Source organism: Hippoglossus stenolepis, chromosome 12 (genome assembly GCF_022539355.2).
Source record: "Hippoglossus stenolepis isolate QCI-W04-F060 chromosome 12, HSTE1.2, whole genome shotgun sequence".
In the NCBI taxonomy this organism is placed as follows: domain Eukaryota; kingdom Metazoa; phylum Chordata; class Actinopteri; order Pleuronectiformes; family Pleuronectidae; genus Hippoglossus; species Hippoglossus stenolepis.
Genome location: NC_061494.1, coordinates 15,191,533 through 15,208,878, shown reverse-complemented (window position 1 = coordinate 15,208,878; position 17,346 = coordinate 15,191,533). Strand labels below are relative to the sequence as shown.

The following is a 17,346-nucleotide window of genomic DNA, read 5'->3' as shown; positions in this document are numbered from 1 at the left end:
CCTCTACAAGGTAGGAAAATGAAATGGGGAGGGTTTTGTTGTTCCACTCTTGAGAAGGCAGCAGAGGTCTGTTTAAACCACACCTCTAATTCTGGAGGAGTGCGGTGGCAGCTTTGTAGGTTCACTATTAACAATTAAAGGTTCAGTGTGTAAGATTTAGGTGAAAAGGATCTATTGGCAGAAATTGAATATAAAATAATCCTAGTGATGTTTTGTTGTACGCATGTTTTTTTTCATTACTTTATATTTACATCATAGCGGGTCCTCTCTACGGAGGCCGCCATGTTTTTACAGTAGCCCAAACTGGACAAACTAAACACCTTTTGAGTTTTTATGACAACTGAAGGTTACCACAGGTTCTCTTTCATGTTCGGAAAGGGGAGGGTGAGGTGAGGGGTATTCAGCTGCAACATGAAACTTCACCACTAGATGTCACTACATTCTACACACTGAACCTTTAAAAGGCAGAATAACTGAGTCAGATCTTAATAATAAAAGAAGTTAGTGTTGTGTGTGCTAGTGGAATTTTAAGTTAATTTAATTAAAAGCCATGCAAACATTTTTACTTACTTAACTTATGAACACTAGTTGTTGAAACAATAGTAATTCATTATCTGTCCAATTAGTCAACATTTTTCTTAATCTGGAGAGATATTGTTGCCTGCTGATGATGGTAACGTCTTTTTGACTGTTTAACCCTCAAACATTTAGATTAGTTGATGGTTATTTATCAACCTATTTTCAGCAACATTTGTATTTCAGCCATGTTGTTGTAGGTCAGACTGCTGCTTACTTAAAATACTGTTTCATGTCTGGTAGTATCGTATTAAATTGTTTAAATATATGACAAGTTACAATATGTTTTCCATTTAAAATGTTGTACTGCAAATTAAATTGAAGTTGAAAAATACATTTAGATGAAAAAAAATGATTTCCCTCTGAAACTAAAGCATAAAATGGAAATTATCCGTAAAGTACAAGTACCTTGAATCAGTTCATAAATGATACTTATTATTCCTTGTTGTCTGCCTTATATTTGTTTCAAATAATGAGATAAACATGTGGTAAATGGTCTGTATTTATACAGATGGTTTACCATATTGGATTTTTCTAGTCTTGCACTCAAAGCCCTTTACAGTAAAGTAATGTGTACCTTCATGCAACATTTTTCATTATTGCTTGAATAAAAGAAGAGGAGACTTTTCCGTTTTAGAACACAAATACATCCATTTTAATTTGAGAAAATACAAAAAGAAACCATGTACAATCTATGTACAAACTTTTTGTACAAGACAGTATATTTATCAGCAGATTATATTTGACAGAGTCAGGTAGATCAACTCAGCACCATCAAATAATCCAGTTTTTCCATCGCATCTAGAACACGTCCAAACTAAGTAGATTGCTATGTCAAAATCCTGTTTGCTGCAATGACAATGTGCCAACAAATCCTATCTGTGATACGCAAGAGCAATGTCCTGAATTCTTCCTGAACTGATAGGCAGCAAAGAAATTAACAAAAAAATTGCAACTTTCCTTAAAAAAAAAAGAAAAAGAAATTGCTGAATGCAATTTTAATGTATTATTAAGACTTGAGACCCACCTCCCATCCCCATAAATATTATATATTCTATTATATCTAGTACAATTCCCAGCAAATAAGTTATTATATCCATCTTTAACAGCAAAAAATAGATTAACAAAAATAATGCAACATACTGTAACAAAACGCATTATAGTCTTTGATTTGTTCAGCGGACAACAACACATGTGATGTTACAGGCGTGGGTCTCTATGTGCATCTTTCAGTCATCCATAACTAACCGTTCTGTATTAGAAAGGCCTGATGACCTGTAACCAAGCACACGGCGGAGAAGCGTGTGGCTTGATGACTAGGTAACAGGTCCCCCATCAACTCCCGGATGCCACTTTTCGTTATAGTGGGACTTATTATGGGTCCTCCTCTTGACTTAACTGCACTGCCTGGCACTGTACTGGCATGGAGGCATTGATGGCTTGGATGTTCTCCATGTCAGCACAAGATAAATGTTCTCACAGTGGAACAACGAGCGGACTCGGCTCCCGCAGAGCGAGCCTGTGCCCCTGAATGACTGAAGGATGCGTGCTCTACTAAACTCTTCATGGCACTTCAAAAAAAAAAATAGAACACTCTAAAAACTTTAGAGGTATACAATGCAGAGACCTGAAACATCGAACGCAGACATATGACGAGATGCAGGAACAGTGTGAGCGATGCCGGCCCCAATGAGTCGCACAAACCAGGGTTCAGGTAGAAAAAAGAAGAGCACAGTAATCAAGTGTGGTGGAAACAGCGGTGCATTACTTTGTGAGTTTGCCGGTTTGCAGCATGTACTGTGTTATGTCTGAACGATGCTGTGTTTAAGTACCTCAAAATAAAACATACTCTGTAAACAAATGAGAAGCAGTCGTGACAGATTGTGACAAATAATGACAAAGCTGACAAAATGGAATGTGAACCACGTCATAACACAAAGTAATAAAAACAGGAAAATTAAGGATGTTCTCTCTGTTGATAAGCTTTGCTGAATTGGTGCTACCTTCCATCTCTGTGATGGCGGACAAACCGGATCAAATTTACCGCCTGACTTTTTCCGTGTGTCTCCCCCCCCCCCGTATATCCCTCCCTTTCAAGACACACGTTTCTTTTGCAACATGACAATCAGTTTGTCGATTCTATGTGTGATGAATCATTGCCGTTATCAAATATGAATAGTTCCTTATTGTTCGGGTTATAGCGAGTTATGCCATTAACAACCCAATTATACACACATTTAACTCACGTATTTTTCTGAAAAGAAAACTATTTGCTACGGTGTGACGACGAGGTGATCACAGTTCAAAAGTTCACTTCAGGACAATGTGCATGAGGCTTCATTATAGTTGCACCACAGCCAATAGACGGACATTGAAGCTCAGATCGTTCTGTCGGAGAAAGAAAAGTGGTCTATATAACGGGTTGAATTTACACATTAACATATTTAGCACAATATAATGTTATTATTCCATCTTCCAAAATGGTTTATTTTCTCTCTTTTTTTTTATAATTACTTTATCTTTACAGCCTGGACAGGAGCATCACTACAGCTCCTGTCATATTTTAAATACTTTTCAATGTACTGCAGTGTTCGCAGTCTTCCTCCCCACTAGGGACCTAATTTAGGTCAAACACATCTAATGAAGGTCGTTCAGTTCTGGCGTCCACACAGAGGGAGCGACTCTTTTCATTATCATTAGCTTCTCTGATCCGCTCTCCATCTAAATACATCTACCCCCCGATACATAATTCCTGTACACCTCTCTATTTCCTCTGCATGTTCACAGCAAGAGAAAGCTCAGCAGCGGACAGATTATCTAGTGGACACGGCTCATCTGTGCAACCGAGAGCAGCTTCAGAAGAGCTTCAATGTGTTTCTACAAGCACTCAACAAGAGCCGAGCTGCCAGGCTGAAGATGGTGGTTTCACACCGCAATCTAGTCTCAAGCTTTATTTGCTCTGGAGTGATAGTTTGTTAAAGAGGGGCAGGGCGTTAAAAAAATAATCCTTTGATTCAGTACGATGTGAAAGAAACGGTGATATAGTCAAAGAAAATCCTGTGATATGTCGTTGTGATTAAAGATAATTATGTCTTTTTTTCCATCATCTACAGTAAAGTACTTCTCACTTGCTCCTCGTCTAGAAAAATAAGTACAAATTGAGTATGTTTGTGGATTACAAAATAATTATGTTTTAATGTATAAATTCAACTACATGTTTGTATAAAGTTTGTGTATTCTGAGCACAAGTTCTCCCACCTCCATCCCCCCATCGCTATCACAGCTGGTTTTGGATCCGTCAGCGACTAAACATGTGAAAAAGAAACTCTCATCGCACAAAGGCTGGAGTAAAGGACACAGGCGTCTCTCCAGTGTCCTTGTTAGCGGTCTGTGGCATTGTTGCATTTCAAAGACCCAACTACGTTTGAGCATTTCCCCCAAGTTGGAGGGCCGAACACTGCAGATTGTAACTCCTGAGAGTTTTGAGGCGTGTGACATCTGGATTGGCGACAGAGAACATCCAAGCTCTTTACTGCCTCTGTGCCAACCCCGTGCCAGGCAGTTGCTCCGATCAAAGGAGGACCCACTGATGCCCACTTTTATGCAATATGTGGCATTTTTTTCCTCAGATATGAGCTTCTTTTTTTTTCGTAACAGACAAAAAAAACATTCAGAAGGGACACCACTCTTTCTGTGTGACCCCAATTCTGCTGCAGGTATCGCGGCGAACCGTTAACGGTGGGCACGCGGCTGCTGTTCGTGTCGGCTCAGCTCAAACATAGTTGGGGATTTTGTTTTGACGTGACATGATGTTTTTGTTAGTGGATCCAAACCGTCTAGATTCTTCTACCATGGCTAAAACCCCTCATGCTGTTCCTTCAAAGGTGCACCATCACGTAAAAGTCTATGGGAGGGGGGCGACGGCACTGATCAGTACAACACTAGAAGGATGAGTGGCTGCGATGCAAGCACACACACACACACGCACACAAACACACACACGCACACACACACAGCGTGTACATAAATGCTCCTGAACCCATGGTGGACCGGGAGTTTCACGTCGTCTTCATGTACTCAGGTTGATCGACTGCACTGCATCTGTTACAAAGGGGGCTCAGGCACGTATCATGCGATAGGAGCTCGACACAGTCACAGGCTTTATGATCTGACGTATCAGCAGAAGACATGTGGGTACCAGAGTTTCTCTTTCAGCCAGCACACACCCACACTGCACCGCTCTGCACCGAGTGTGTAGACTAAACTGCTTTGCGTGATGACGTTGTCTGCAGGACTGGAACGCTCTCACGAGTGAAGAAGCAAACCTCAAGCAATGGCATGGTGTGTTAACGACCTAAGAGCGAGGTTAGTATAACTCTGAAGCCAAGCAACCCTTCCTTCCTTCCTTTCCTCTGAGTCATTTTCTTTTGGGGGTTGGATGGTTCCAGTTCTGTCAAAAGAAACTTTTTTTTTTTTTCTTCCCAGTTTTAGTGCAAATAGAACAGAAGCAGACCGGACGTATGAAGCGGATGACCCCAGCTGGTTGGACATCTGGGCGAATCTTTGGGAGATGATATGATCAGTTTATCGCGGCAACCCTCATCCTCCAGTAACCAGGCGCCTCAGCCGGGGAGTCTGGTCACAGGAAGAGGTGAACTATTGCAAAGAATTACAGGAAGTACTTTTCTTTTTTTTTCTTCGTCAACTCTTAAAATAATTCCAAAAAGTGCTAGGGGGGAGGGGCTGTACAATCCTTATTTGATTGTCATTATGTACATCTCTATGGATACATTAATAAATAAAACAAATGTCCAAGAGCATGGAAGTAACATTAAAGGTATACACATAGGAGGTCCCATCCAGTTTGGGGTTCCTGCCGAACCCTTGATTAGAAGAATGAGTGAAGAGAAATGTGTCGGTCTTCATCATCATCATCATCCTCCTCCTCCTCCTCCTCCTCCTCCTCCTCCTCCTCCTCCTCCTCATCATCATCATCATCATCATCCCTCCCCCTCTGGTGATCTCGTCCCATCTCTCTGGAAAGAGTGTACAGATGTCTGGTGAGTCAGCAGGGAAACCTGGTGTTCAGCATTCATCTTCGACCTCTCTGATTGGTGGAATCAGACTACTGGTGGATTTGTATTGGTTGACTTGGTTGGCCATGTGAGTGCTCATGGGCTTGATCTGAATGTTCCGTGGGTAGGCATTTTCTGGTTCATCTGTAAACCATTTCTTTTCTGAAGAGGAGGACAAGGCGAGAGAAGAAGAAGAAGAGGAAAAAGAAAGAAGAACAGTTAGTTTGAATAAAGTGTGCAACATGGGAATATATACAACCACAGGGCCTCAGTTTAAGTGATACATGTGCAGGACATTCTTGTGAGTATATGAGGTCCAGTTTGAGATTGTTCTGGTGCATTTAGACACTTTTTCATAGTTTTTATATAAGTGGCATCATCCATCATGTGACAACATGGATATAATCTGTCAGAATTATAATAAAACCTGAATTTGATTAAACTGCAAGGTTGATTCACCCAAATTACAAAAAACAGTATTAGATTTATTCACAGGTCTTAAGACTAAGAGACATTTCTAAATGATGTCTAAAAGAAACACCGTCACCAGATTTCAGTGTTACTTTGTTCTACCAAAGAAATAGTTCCTATAAAACATCTGTTGTTTGGAAGGAAGACGCATACAAAGAAGCAAGTATACACAGAAAATCGTAAAAATGGCTGGAGCAGTGCAAATTGAGTTTAAAGGAGACAAAGCAAAAGAGCTTGGGTTCCTGTTGTGTTCAGTGCGAGTCTGAGATGTAGGAACACGCCACACACTGGTCAGTCTGTGTGAATTGGAAGAAAACGTGAGTGTTTGCACCATTCGTACATTTGAAGTTTGCAAAAGTTTGAGCTGGAAAGGGAAACTTAATAAAATGTCTCGGAGGGCACTAGAAACACCACACATGAAATCCAATTCACTTCTATTGTATGTGGGCAGAAATGCCAGAACTGGATACTTCAAATACTCGAGCTCAAGAGAGAACTTCAACTACCTATCATGGCTGTACAACTTGCTCCAGGTTGTAATTTGGGTGAGCAACTTTCGACACTACATCCTAAACACATTGCATAGCAAAGCTCTGCTCTCATGCTGACAGTCGTTATGTGAGAGAGGAGATTTGAGAGTTTGGGATGTGTCATGTTTAAGTATGCGATGAGAGCCCTGATTCTGAGGGAAGGGAGGTGTGTTCGCTCGCTGTCAGAAGTTTGTAAACTCTCTCCCAGCACTTCACAGGCATCTGCAATGCCAATCAACATGTCACTTCCTTATGGGTGAAGTTCAAATATCAAATTTTAACTTTGCTATGCGGAGCAAACCTGCATGTGTGTACCTGCAAGTGTGTGTGTGTGTGTGTCAGTAAGCTTAAGGCTGCAGGGCTGTGTGTTACAGCACAAGCATTTGATGTTTAGAATTGTGCCGGAGGTGAAGCAAGATGTCTGCCATCTCTCTCCGGAGTCTGCTGCTGATACGGTGAACTTAGTGATGTCGCCTCAAACCATCATATCAGGCGCACCGGGTTACAAGCAGGAAACTTACAGGGCTCATTTCCCTCCCCTTCAATTTAGACTACATTGGTCACACCTCCCACTTTCTTGGTGTGACCGATGGCACCAGGCTGGACACACTTTCTCAAAGTTGCGTGAAGAAGTGAGTGATTTGGCTGCATCAGGGGGATTTGAATCAGCCTGACCTACATGTGCGCTGTGATCTGGGTTTTATACAGTCGGGAAACATGTAAATACCCTTTGTTGTGTTATGATTCTGATAAAATAACTTTACTACTGTACTGCACTCAATGACAGCATAAATACGACATCCAAGGCTTCATCCATACTACTGCGTTTTCATTTGAAACTAACTCACTACTAACGCAGCTGGAAACGATGTGACCATCCACGTACTCCGGGCATGCGTGTCCCGCTGGACAAAGGAATTGTCGCAGGTTGCACAAATAATTGCTATCATTCATTGTAAAATGCAAAATTTCACTGCACAACAGCTGTTAGCAAAAAAAAAAAAAGGGTCAGCAGCACTTGTGATTTATTATCTACAGTATGTTGCATTATAAACTGGTAATCGAGGCTAATGCCTGGTGTTTTCTTCCGGAAGGGGGGTCATGTGATAGGAGCCTCACGAATCAGCGAAGGCTACGTCGTGACCGAAAAGACCGAATCACCAAGCGGATGTGAGTCTCTGTCATCATTTCCAAACATCTCACTTTCTTCAGACAAAAACGCAGAAACTAAAACAGCGCCAGCAGCGTTTCCAAACTTCTCCCACTTTAGTCCCTTTAAAACTCTGGAGTAGCGTATATCCGTAGCAATTGATGCGTTTTCAAACAAAAACCTAGCAGTGTGGATGTAGCCCGATAAGTCTGCTACAGTCGTCTGATAGCATTCAGTTGGAGGGAAGATGCGCAAACACACACAGACCTCTCACACAATGCAAACCATCGCAAGTTGAAATAAATCATATTCAAAAAAAATAAAAAAGGCATGAAAAAAATGACAGAAAGAAACAATGTGGATTTTTTTTCTGGAGGAGGAAAAGAAGGGTTGACGTCTCAACCTCATGCAGTGTGGAGATGGTCCTGATCATGGCAGGGAGAAGGCAGGAGCAGCAGCAGACATTTTCTTTGCTTTCCAGATGAAAGCAAAACTTAAACTGAGGCATGGTTTACTTAACATCTGAAGAACATAAACAAAAATAAAGAAAAAACAAACTCCCGTCCTCATAACCATGTCCACACAGGACATGGTTATGATCAGAACCCCAGGTAAAGGTTGCTAAGTCATGCAGAATCGTTAACTTGCATACCTTGGCCCATTCTATTCATCCTTGTTGCACTTCAAAAAGAGAGGCAAGTAATCTACTGTAAGTGATTAGTATTTACAGTCAAAACACAACTGACAAGTGACTATAGGCTTACATGTTGTTATTACAGTATTACGGCTATATAATACATCTTCATTTTAAGATGTATTGAGGGCGTATCATCTATCACTTCATAATTCTCGTAACAAATCTGCATGCTTTTAGAATACGACACGATTTCAAATTTCAGTTCCTGGGAATTTTCCCAGGTGAAAATAGAAATTCAATGTGTCACCTCCATAGTTTTGTGGGGGAGAATAGGATTTATATAACACATACACTAATGGTCAAAAGTTTTAGAGCACCTAAATCTCTCCAGCTTTTATTTATTTTCAAATGTCAAAAAGAGAGATTTAATAAAACTTACCAGAAACCCAAGAACTACCTACATTGACAGAAACAACCTTTGAGAAAGATTTATTTAATGTGGGCTTTTTAGTTATGTCCAATTTGGTCCATGTCCATATTGCTGACATGGAGGAGGGAGGATTTATGACCTTTACTGCAGAAAGCCACTAGGTGGCGACCAATATACTTTGGCTTCACTTGGGAGAGCTGTTATGTCGTCCATCTTTACATACAGTCAATAGTTACTACCGGTACGCAGCACTATTTCTCACAGTGCAGTATTCTTCTAATAATACATAAAGGTAAAGTAACTCAGTTTGCTCCAACACTGTCTTTGTACAGACGATAGGAAATATTTTCATTAAGTTTCATTGCATCATCTATTTAAAGGCAACTGTAAGTAAGCCTTACGCTCTAAAAAAGGTTTTGCTTTGTTTTCTATGATATTTATATTTATTCTTTCATTTGTTTGCAGTTTATTGCTAACATTTCCAAGTTCTATGTGTATTGCGTGGACTTGAGCTGCTGAAACTTCAATAAAAACTGAAGTAAATGTGGATGTCCTAAAACTTTTGACCAAAAGAATTTCACCAAATTTGACGTAATCTCAGAATTTTATACCAAACAAAACAGGAAATAAGCGTCTGCTAAAGAGGACTACCAACATGAACATGCAGTAAAGCAGTACAGATGCACCATGAATAACAAAATATCAACACTGCTAATGAGGAATGAGCTTATGAGAAGGCAAATGTTCTCTGTAATCGATATCAGCGGGTAAATCACAGTACGTTACATCCATGATCAAGACAAACTGATCATGTGCACAACTATCCAACAAACTACAGTTATTCACTACACAAATATTACGAGTTAGACACAAAACGACTTATACTAGGACAGAAAAAACAGGTCGACCAGACAACATACTACATGTGTTGTGTGGTATTATGTCATTTTATTTGGATGTGGTCGAGGCTTTAACTGTGAGTTTATTTCCAACCACAGCGGCGAAGCCATCGAGAAAAGTAGTTTTACTGTTTATAAAGCCCCAAACTTAATTTGTCTTGATATAAATAAGCTCAGCTTTCCACAGAGCGAGCTCAAGAAATTTGTTCCTATAATGTAATGATGGTTCTGATGTGAGAGTGAAGACCACATGCAGATGATTAGAAAGGAAACACTGGACATGGACACACAACACGAGTCACACAGACAAACCACACGCCAAACAAACGATAGACGCAGTAATCATCAGTGCACGTGTCACCACAGTCTACACACACACACACACACACACACACACACACAGAGGATTATAAAATACAGGTCAAGTATAACACACTACACATGCAGGCTGAATCTCCAGGGGGCGTGTGAGGGTACGTACTTCTGTTTGTCGCGGGTCTCCCGGGTCTTACTGCTGCGGTTCTGCCGGTTGGACGCTGGGATGGAGTGGACGGAGGAGCTCTTTTTGCTGGAGGAATGGGAAGAGTGGGAAGAGTGGGAGAGGCTTGTCCGCGACTGGCCCGCATTGTGGTCGAACTGCATGAGGCAGAAGATCAGGTCTGTGGGCACCAGCTCAAACTCGTATGGTGGGTTTGTGATCACATATCTGAAGAGAAAGGTTATAGACACGATTACATGTTTATGATCCTGGCGTGAAGGCAGCAAACACTGAAAGGAAATATCAAAAAAATATATATCACATTTATAGAATAGAAGATTGGGATTATATTTTGCCAAACTGACATCCTCATTTCGAGAAACATTTCATTAATAATATATATATAATAGTTTGGGGTCTTTTTTCAGAAAATATACTGAATGTAGTTATGATGTAAAAGTTTGCATATACCTAGTGTATATATTATGATAAACATAGATTAATAATAGTCATAATAATCAAATAAATTGAGTGCTGACTCCGGAGCCCGTTTGTTTGTTTCACATCTACGTCAGTTGTTCTGAAGCAGCTACAGAAACCCTGCAGTCTTCCCATTGAGATTAATAGTGAACAATATCTTTCACCCCAGTTAATCATGTTACATAAAATACATAGAAATTCTTTGTGATGCTCAGTGAACAGTGTGGTTTTACCGTTTTGTACACTGGCTTGGTGTACTGATATGTGCATCTCTTAATCTGTAGATTCCGAAACACAGCATGTTGTAGGTCTTCAGTGCTTTACAGAATAAGTCTCCGTAGCAACCACCATCCTGAGGAACGACAGCACAAAAGACCCCATCAGTGTGCGTTCGGTCAGTGGCAGTGACAGTGATTCTCTGTAAAGTTCTGGCGTAAATTCAATGTCATGCATTGCTGAAGGTATTTTAATGCAGGTGAACATCACATGTTGGCAGCGCAGACTGAAACAATCAGCGAATGTTTTAAAATTATGCCTCAATTCATCCGAGAAAAAAAACTGAATTACTTCAGTTTGGAAGTTTTCTATGAAAATAACATAAACCTGTAAAAACCAGGTTGGAACCAATTAAATTTGGGATTATATTTTGGTGGTGTCCATTGTTCTATGCAAAGCTCTCCTCCCTCTCCGCCCACCATGGCCCCGCTTTGCGTGATCACTGTTCTTCACATCGGATTAAGAACCGCGAGGAGCGGAGGTGGCCAGATGTGTGCTGCTGGGTAGTGCCAAAATGTGTCATCTCTGCTTAGGCATCCACTTACCCCCAAGTCAGCGAACGGCCCGTCGTACAGGGCTAGTTGGGCGACGCGACACCTGTCTCTGTTGGCCAGCGTCTGCGGCGTACTGTAGCCGCCTCTAAGAGCATTCTCCTCAGCCAAGAGAGCCTCCAGCTCTGGTGTGGCTCCCCCTGTGACCAGCGTCCGGATAAGTGTGAGAATGTTGTCATTGAAATATGTCTGGGGAGAAGAAAAGAGGGGATATCTGTAAGCAGATGACATTCGAGTCTGGAGTAGGGAGGTAGCAGATGTGAGGACGAAACACAGCCCTGGTTATGTCAGCCCTCAGTGTGTCTCTTCATACTGAAACGACCGAGAGACAAATAGACAGGCGATGGGAGATTACAGAAGACTTTCTGTCATGTGCATCGTTCCGATGATGCAATACGTTGGCTCGGTTAACACCATTTACCTCTGGTGTTATCTTGTGAAGCAGTTACTTTTGGTTTTATTTACTCAGATTATCCGTCTTTGAGATTTGTGACTACTACCCGATAAAAAGGAGGCAACACGACATTTTGATCCAACCATTAACAATTTTCATTTATTGGACCTTTATATGGTAAAAAGTAGTCCCTATGAAAACTATTGACAGATTAGTTTATTCTGGCCATTTCATTTATTTAAGCTTTAAGCCCCACAAATATAATTTCTTTTACTTCCATTGTTTTGTGGTGAGGGTAGAAATCTCAGAGAAAGATGTCTTAAAAAGAAACAGAGCAAAAACAATTGCAAAGCTAGATGCCACTAGATATTAAAAAAGATATATTAAAGTAAGCTGGTGATCCAACTCATGATTTAATCCCCTCAGGAAAAACTCATAGGGTTCATGTAAAAAGATATGTAACAAATTTGAGAGACATGGTCAATTTGATAATGAAATGGAATCGCCTTGTAATATATAAACCAATAGTACTTCAACACAGCTCTTCTCTCTCCCCTGTGCACACTACTCTCTGTGCTGTATGACGTCCGCTTTCTCCCTTCTGAAACAACGATTTGACTGTGCACCGCGGGTGTCAGGTTCTCTTGTCCTTCAAGCCGATCAGGACCTGCTTTTGCCGCGCGCGAAGACAGCCGATGTCACTCGGCAGCCGGGCCAGAGTGGCAGCTCCTCTCCCCGGGCCCCTGACAGGCCTGCAGAGCCTCATGATGGATGAGCACTGTCCATTAGCTGCGTTCACCTCTGACCAGTGCCAGACTACAGCTGACGCCTGCTCTGCTCCCCGCTCAGCTCCGGTCTGCACGCCCCTCTAACCCCTCACTCACCGAGAGGGCTGCTGGAATTAAGCCATCACAGCCAGGGAAAAACACAGTTGGTCGCGGGGAGGGTGTAGGAGAGGGATTTTTTTTCTTTCTCTTCCTACAGACTCTTTTGTCTTATTTCCGCCGCTGCAATGATATTGTCAGAAGAAGAGCGATTCTTTGGCCTGTTCTAGCCAAGATTGTGTCGTCGCTATTATGCTAACTCTCAATAGTCACTTCCTTTAAAAGACCTAATGTGTCTCTCGGAGCTGAATCCATAACACTTAAAGATGAGGGGTGATGCCAACAATCTATCTTTTAATGTTGGTGGAGCTGTCAGGTACGTGTGATAACTGTGCGGTTTCATTTTATTTAACCAACTTCTGCCTTGACTCCGCCCATTTTAATAGATGTTCTACTTTAATGGTAACTTCTTTTATGTCTGGTAAAATATTCTCTGTTACTATAAACGTGAGTATTGAGGAAAAAGATCAAACCTAATGTGAACTAGAATCGCACTCACAGAGAGTACGTACCTCCTCCAAGACCCAACAGTCCCCTCATGAAACCACATTGAAAGTCACTAGGTCCGAAGAGGTTTTTTTCATCAAGACTCATGAACTATTCTCTGAGAAATCAACATAATTGCGGAAAAACGCCCTTTCTCACAATGTTAAAGAAAGTGAAAAAAAAGTCCTTGATCCGCCCCGTGATCTGCACCAGAATTGAATGGTTTCTTCCCTGACTCATACCATATCCTTCCACCAAGTTTGGTGCCAACTAGCAGACAATCAAACTTAACATAAACACGACCTCCTTGGCAGGGGTGAATGAGAAAATAGTCTCTGTTACCATAAACTTGAGTATTTGAAAATAAGAGCTCTAACTAAATCTGAAATAACTGAATTGGGTATTTAATAGTATAGTCATGACCACCAACGGAGTAAACAAAAGAAAGAAACTACATTTTGGGGTTTATCAGCTTCTAAACTTTTCTCAGGTCCATCTTTTGAGACTCTTACTTCGAAGTTGCTCACCTCCTCCCTTCATCCTCCTGTTTCTAGCAGTGCAACAACATGCAATTGTTACCCGTCGGGCACAGCTTCTCAATGTACTTTGTTTGAAAGGTCTCTCTACTTTTGTCTTTTTCTCCACATTCCCAATAATACTCTTGTAGCATCTAAATGAAAATATGCCCGTTGATGAAGTTATAATCAGGAAACAAAAATGTGTGGTAAAATGTGTGATTCCAAGGAAGCATCTTTGAGGTTTGAGAAAAACACTCCCAACAAAGCGTGCTGGTGAACTCACAGCGCTCATCAGGGAGTCGAGCACACTGACAGCGAAGGCTGTGCCGCAGGCGAAGGGCTGAGTGAGGTACAGCTCTGTGTCTGGGTCATCATCATCATCTTGGTCCAGGAACTGAACGTTTGAGTCGTTCACTGAGAGAGGGGGAACACAGCGGAGTTAGAGACGGGCGCTGTGAAGAGGCAGCAGCCAAACACACACACACACACACACACGCAGACACCAACACACCTGAGAGTTCAGGGATGTATACTTCTTTTTCTGTTTGTTCATTTATTTATTTTGCATGTGTAAAAATTTGGATATATCATGGTAACGTACTGAAAAGTCTCAGGTATGTAAGGTATTGAATCCAGGGTTCTAGCTCCTAATATAATGTAACATTAGATGCACATTATATTTTGCTTCTACAAGAACTTCATTTCTTATCCAAACAATTGACACATTTTCACCCTAAAGCACAGTTTCAATGAATCACCAGTTCAAACATAAACTTCTCATCATCTGTAAGTTTCTGTCCACATACTGTTTAATTGTTTGGAATGTGAAAAAAAGTATTTTTGACTTTTTAAGGATTATAAAGGTATTTAGAATATTAAATCCACATGCAGGAAGCATTTCATACATTTAGACAAACCACAATTTCAGAAGAAAGTATTTAATTATAATATGCATACATAGTGATAACCATTGTAGAAGTCTCGGTCTTAAAAGTATTTCGATCTTTTTGTGAAATAACTGCAATAATAAATAGGTATAATAGCTATATATATAAAATAATGACTGTGTTGCTTGACTAAACTATACAAATGTAATACTACATACTAAGTGGGACTTCAACAATGGCTACTTGAGAAAACCATGCACTTATGAATTCATGCTATGTCTTTCTGAGTTTTCCTTGATAGATGTGTTTTATTCCACATCATCACCTTGAGAGAAATATTTACCTGTCCCCTGAAAGTCAAATTAAAGCCAGGTAACAACACACTTCTTTATCTCACGATTAATAATATATCAGGTCTGCTAAATGACCTAAAAGGCACAGTGCAAATGAAACAACTGAAATAACAAGGATGTCTTTCTCTCTTTCGTCTACGGCGTAATTGGTGGAATAAAAAACCTTAAGTGCTCCCTATAGTGTGCGTCTTTTTCCTTGGACTGGATTTCTGGCAGCAGCGGGCACTGAAGGGTCTATGAACCATTGTTACTTTGAAAATACGAGCATCACGCAAGTTTTTGTTTGACTCCACCAATATCTGAGCTTTAGAGATATGGTCTGGAGAAGACAAAAACAAAAAAGAAACTGGAATATGAATTTTAAAAAATAAATAAACAGCTTAAAAGATTGTTTGATCTTAAGTTTTTTGTTTTTGAAATCTGATTTCTTCCCAGGCTTCCTGTGCGCTGTGGAACAGAAATGTCAGTCAAAGAGACAAGGGGCTGATGCAAACGGGCCCCGGCCAAAAAGAGTGGTTTGGAGGGGGGGGTGGATGTGGATATGTATATGTGTGTGAGTGTGTGCGTATTTGTGTGTGTGTGTGTTTGGAGGAGGGGTAGGGATGGAGGGGCGGGTGGGTTGCTATGAAAACAGCCACAAGGACAGACCGAGCGTGATCAAAGCCTGGCGATGCTCTGCAAACGCAACTGGAGGAGAAAAAAGAAATACCCCAAAAAGAAAAAGAAAAAAATCATTACAAAAAAAAAAAAAAGGGGGGCGAAAACAAGACAGTCAATTTCAACCAGAGTGAAGAATAAAAAAAAATGTGTTCAAAGTGAAGCCATGGGAGCAGCGAGGGCCTTGACTGCAGCCAGATAAATCAAGACAAGCTGATGAGGAGCGGCGCGGTGGAGCGAGCGAACGGCAGCAGAGGACAAAGGCTCGGCTTACCCAGCTCTGTTATCATTTGTATGTTGGTTCCACTTTTTTTTTCCTGACTGAGTGAAACCAATGGCAGTAGTTTGCCAGGTTTAGCTAATGGCGACGAGACAGGTGCAGAGAGGGAGAGGAGAAATGGTGTCGTTATTGAAACAGTTTCCGAGAGAGCGCGATAAAGGCATTTTCGCTCGTCTCAAACTACACCGGTGTCAACTCCGGGGGAATTTACTCCCGACACGTTCACGGTTGTCCGGCGTCTAAAAGTGAGGCCCCCGTGGATTAGAGTGCACAAAGCCGGAGCTGCCGTGGCGGTGTGCACCCCAACAGCAACAATAAATTATTTCATGGTAAGTCAGTGAAAGGGATAAACAAGGTCTTATCCATAAACACACCTACCATACACTCCACGCAAACAAAATTGATCACGCAACTCAGATGGGGTGTTTTTATGTTGCGACTCGACTCTAATCTGCCCCTGGCACCGCGAACCGAACATATGACAATGTAATTACAGAATGTGGTCCCGGTGAGACGCGCAGACACCCTCTCCCCTGCGTGCGCTCCCTCCTTCCCGCTCTGAAGGACAATGCTATCACAGCTAGTCTTGATGTAGCCGTGAAATTCGTTAGCCGAGAGCACGCGGAGGCACAACGCCGCAGCTTCGGAGCCGCTCAGGACACAAAACCTATGACTCCCAGCGTGGATAGCATCTATAGTTCTGATGATTGCGTATGCAGTCAGCGGCCTAATAGGGGACAGCCTCTCTGCAGGTAATGGCTGGCCCGGTTACAAGTAACATTAAGTAGCTCCTTTCTCTTTCTGGCCTTTTTCTTAGCCGGGCTCATGCTCCATTGCTCCCTAATTGGGTCAGGGGAGACAGAGTAGCCAGTCTCTGGTGCTTTAGAAGGCCCCTCAGAGATCTGAAAGTTTCATGAGTCCCCAGCACCAGTGGGAATACAGCCACTGCCATTGTTATTAATAAATGGACCCATTTTGCAACCAAGGCAGTTTTTTTTCTTCTCCTCAACCTTTTCACTCTCTTTCCTGTTCTCCCTCTCTCACCCTCTCCATCAGGCTGAAGTTTCTCCCGTGCATTAGTGGACAAATTGTAGGAGATGAAGCGATCGTCCTAAAACCGCCTGTCCAACATCAGAGGTCCACAATGTCCAGAGGAGCAAAGATATCTTCCTCTGTTTGCCGCTAACATTATCACCACTTGACCAAAAAGTGGTAAAAAAATGACAAGCCCGATCCAATAATTCACGTACGAATAAGAACTCGAGTTGGGCAAAGCTACGGACAACATAAACGTGAACAAAAATTCCACACCGAGCATTCCTGAGTCCGCTCGA

General features: G+C 41.6%; 1 protein-coding gene across 25 annotated transcripts in view; it reads right to left on the bottom strand.

The window, feature by feature from the left end:
• Window positions 1-1,200: 1,200 nt before the first annotated feature.
• kcnma1a (potassium large conductance calcium-activated channel, subfamily M, alpha member 1a) overlaps window positions 1,201-17,346 on the bottom strand; it is a 140,258-nt gene continuing 124,112 nt past the window's right edge. For 20 of the 25 annotated variants that reach the window (XM_035172181.2, XM_035172182.2, XM_035172183.2 and 17 more), the window contains 6 exons: window positions 14,119-14,249; window positions 11,548-11,742; window positions 10,960-11,078; window positions 10,250-10,474; window positions 8,455-8,483; window positions 1,201-5,813 (listed from right to left, as the gene is read on the bottom strand). In XM_035172181.2, the coding sequence (XP_035028072.1) occupies window positions 5,662-5,813; window positions 8,455-8,483; window positions 10,250-10,474; window positions 10,960-11,078; window positions 11,548-11,742; window positions 14,119-14,249 (851 nt within the window). In that variant the 3' untranslated portion in view covers window positions 1,201-5,661. Of the gene's footprint in view, window positions 5,814-8,454; window positions 8,484-10,249; window positions 10,475-10,959; window positions 11,079-11,547; window positions 11,743-14,118; window positions 14,250-16,006; window positions 16,091-17,346 lie in introns of all 25 variants that reach the window. The other 5 variants (XM_035172209.2, XM_035172210.2, XM_035172206.2 and 2 more) reach the window with 3 other exon arrangements.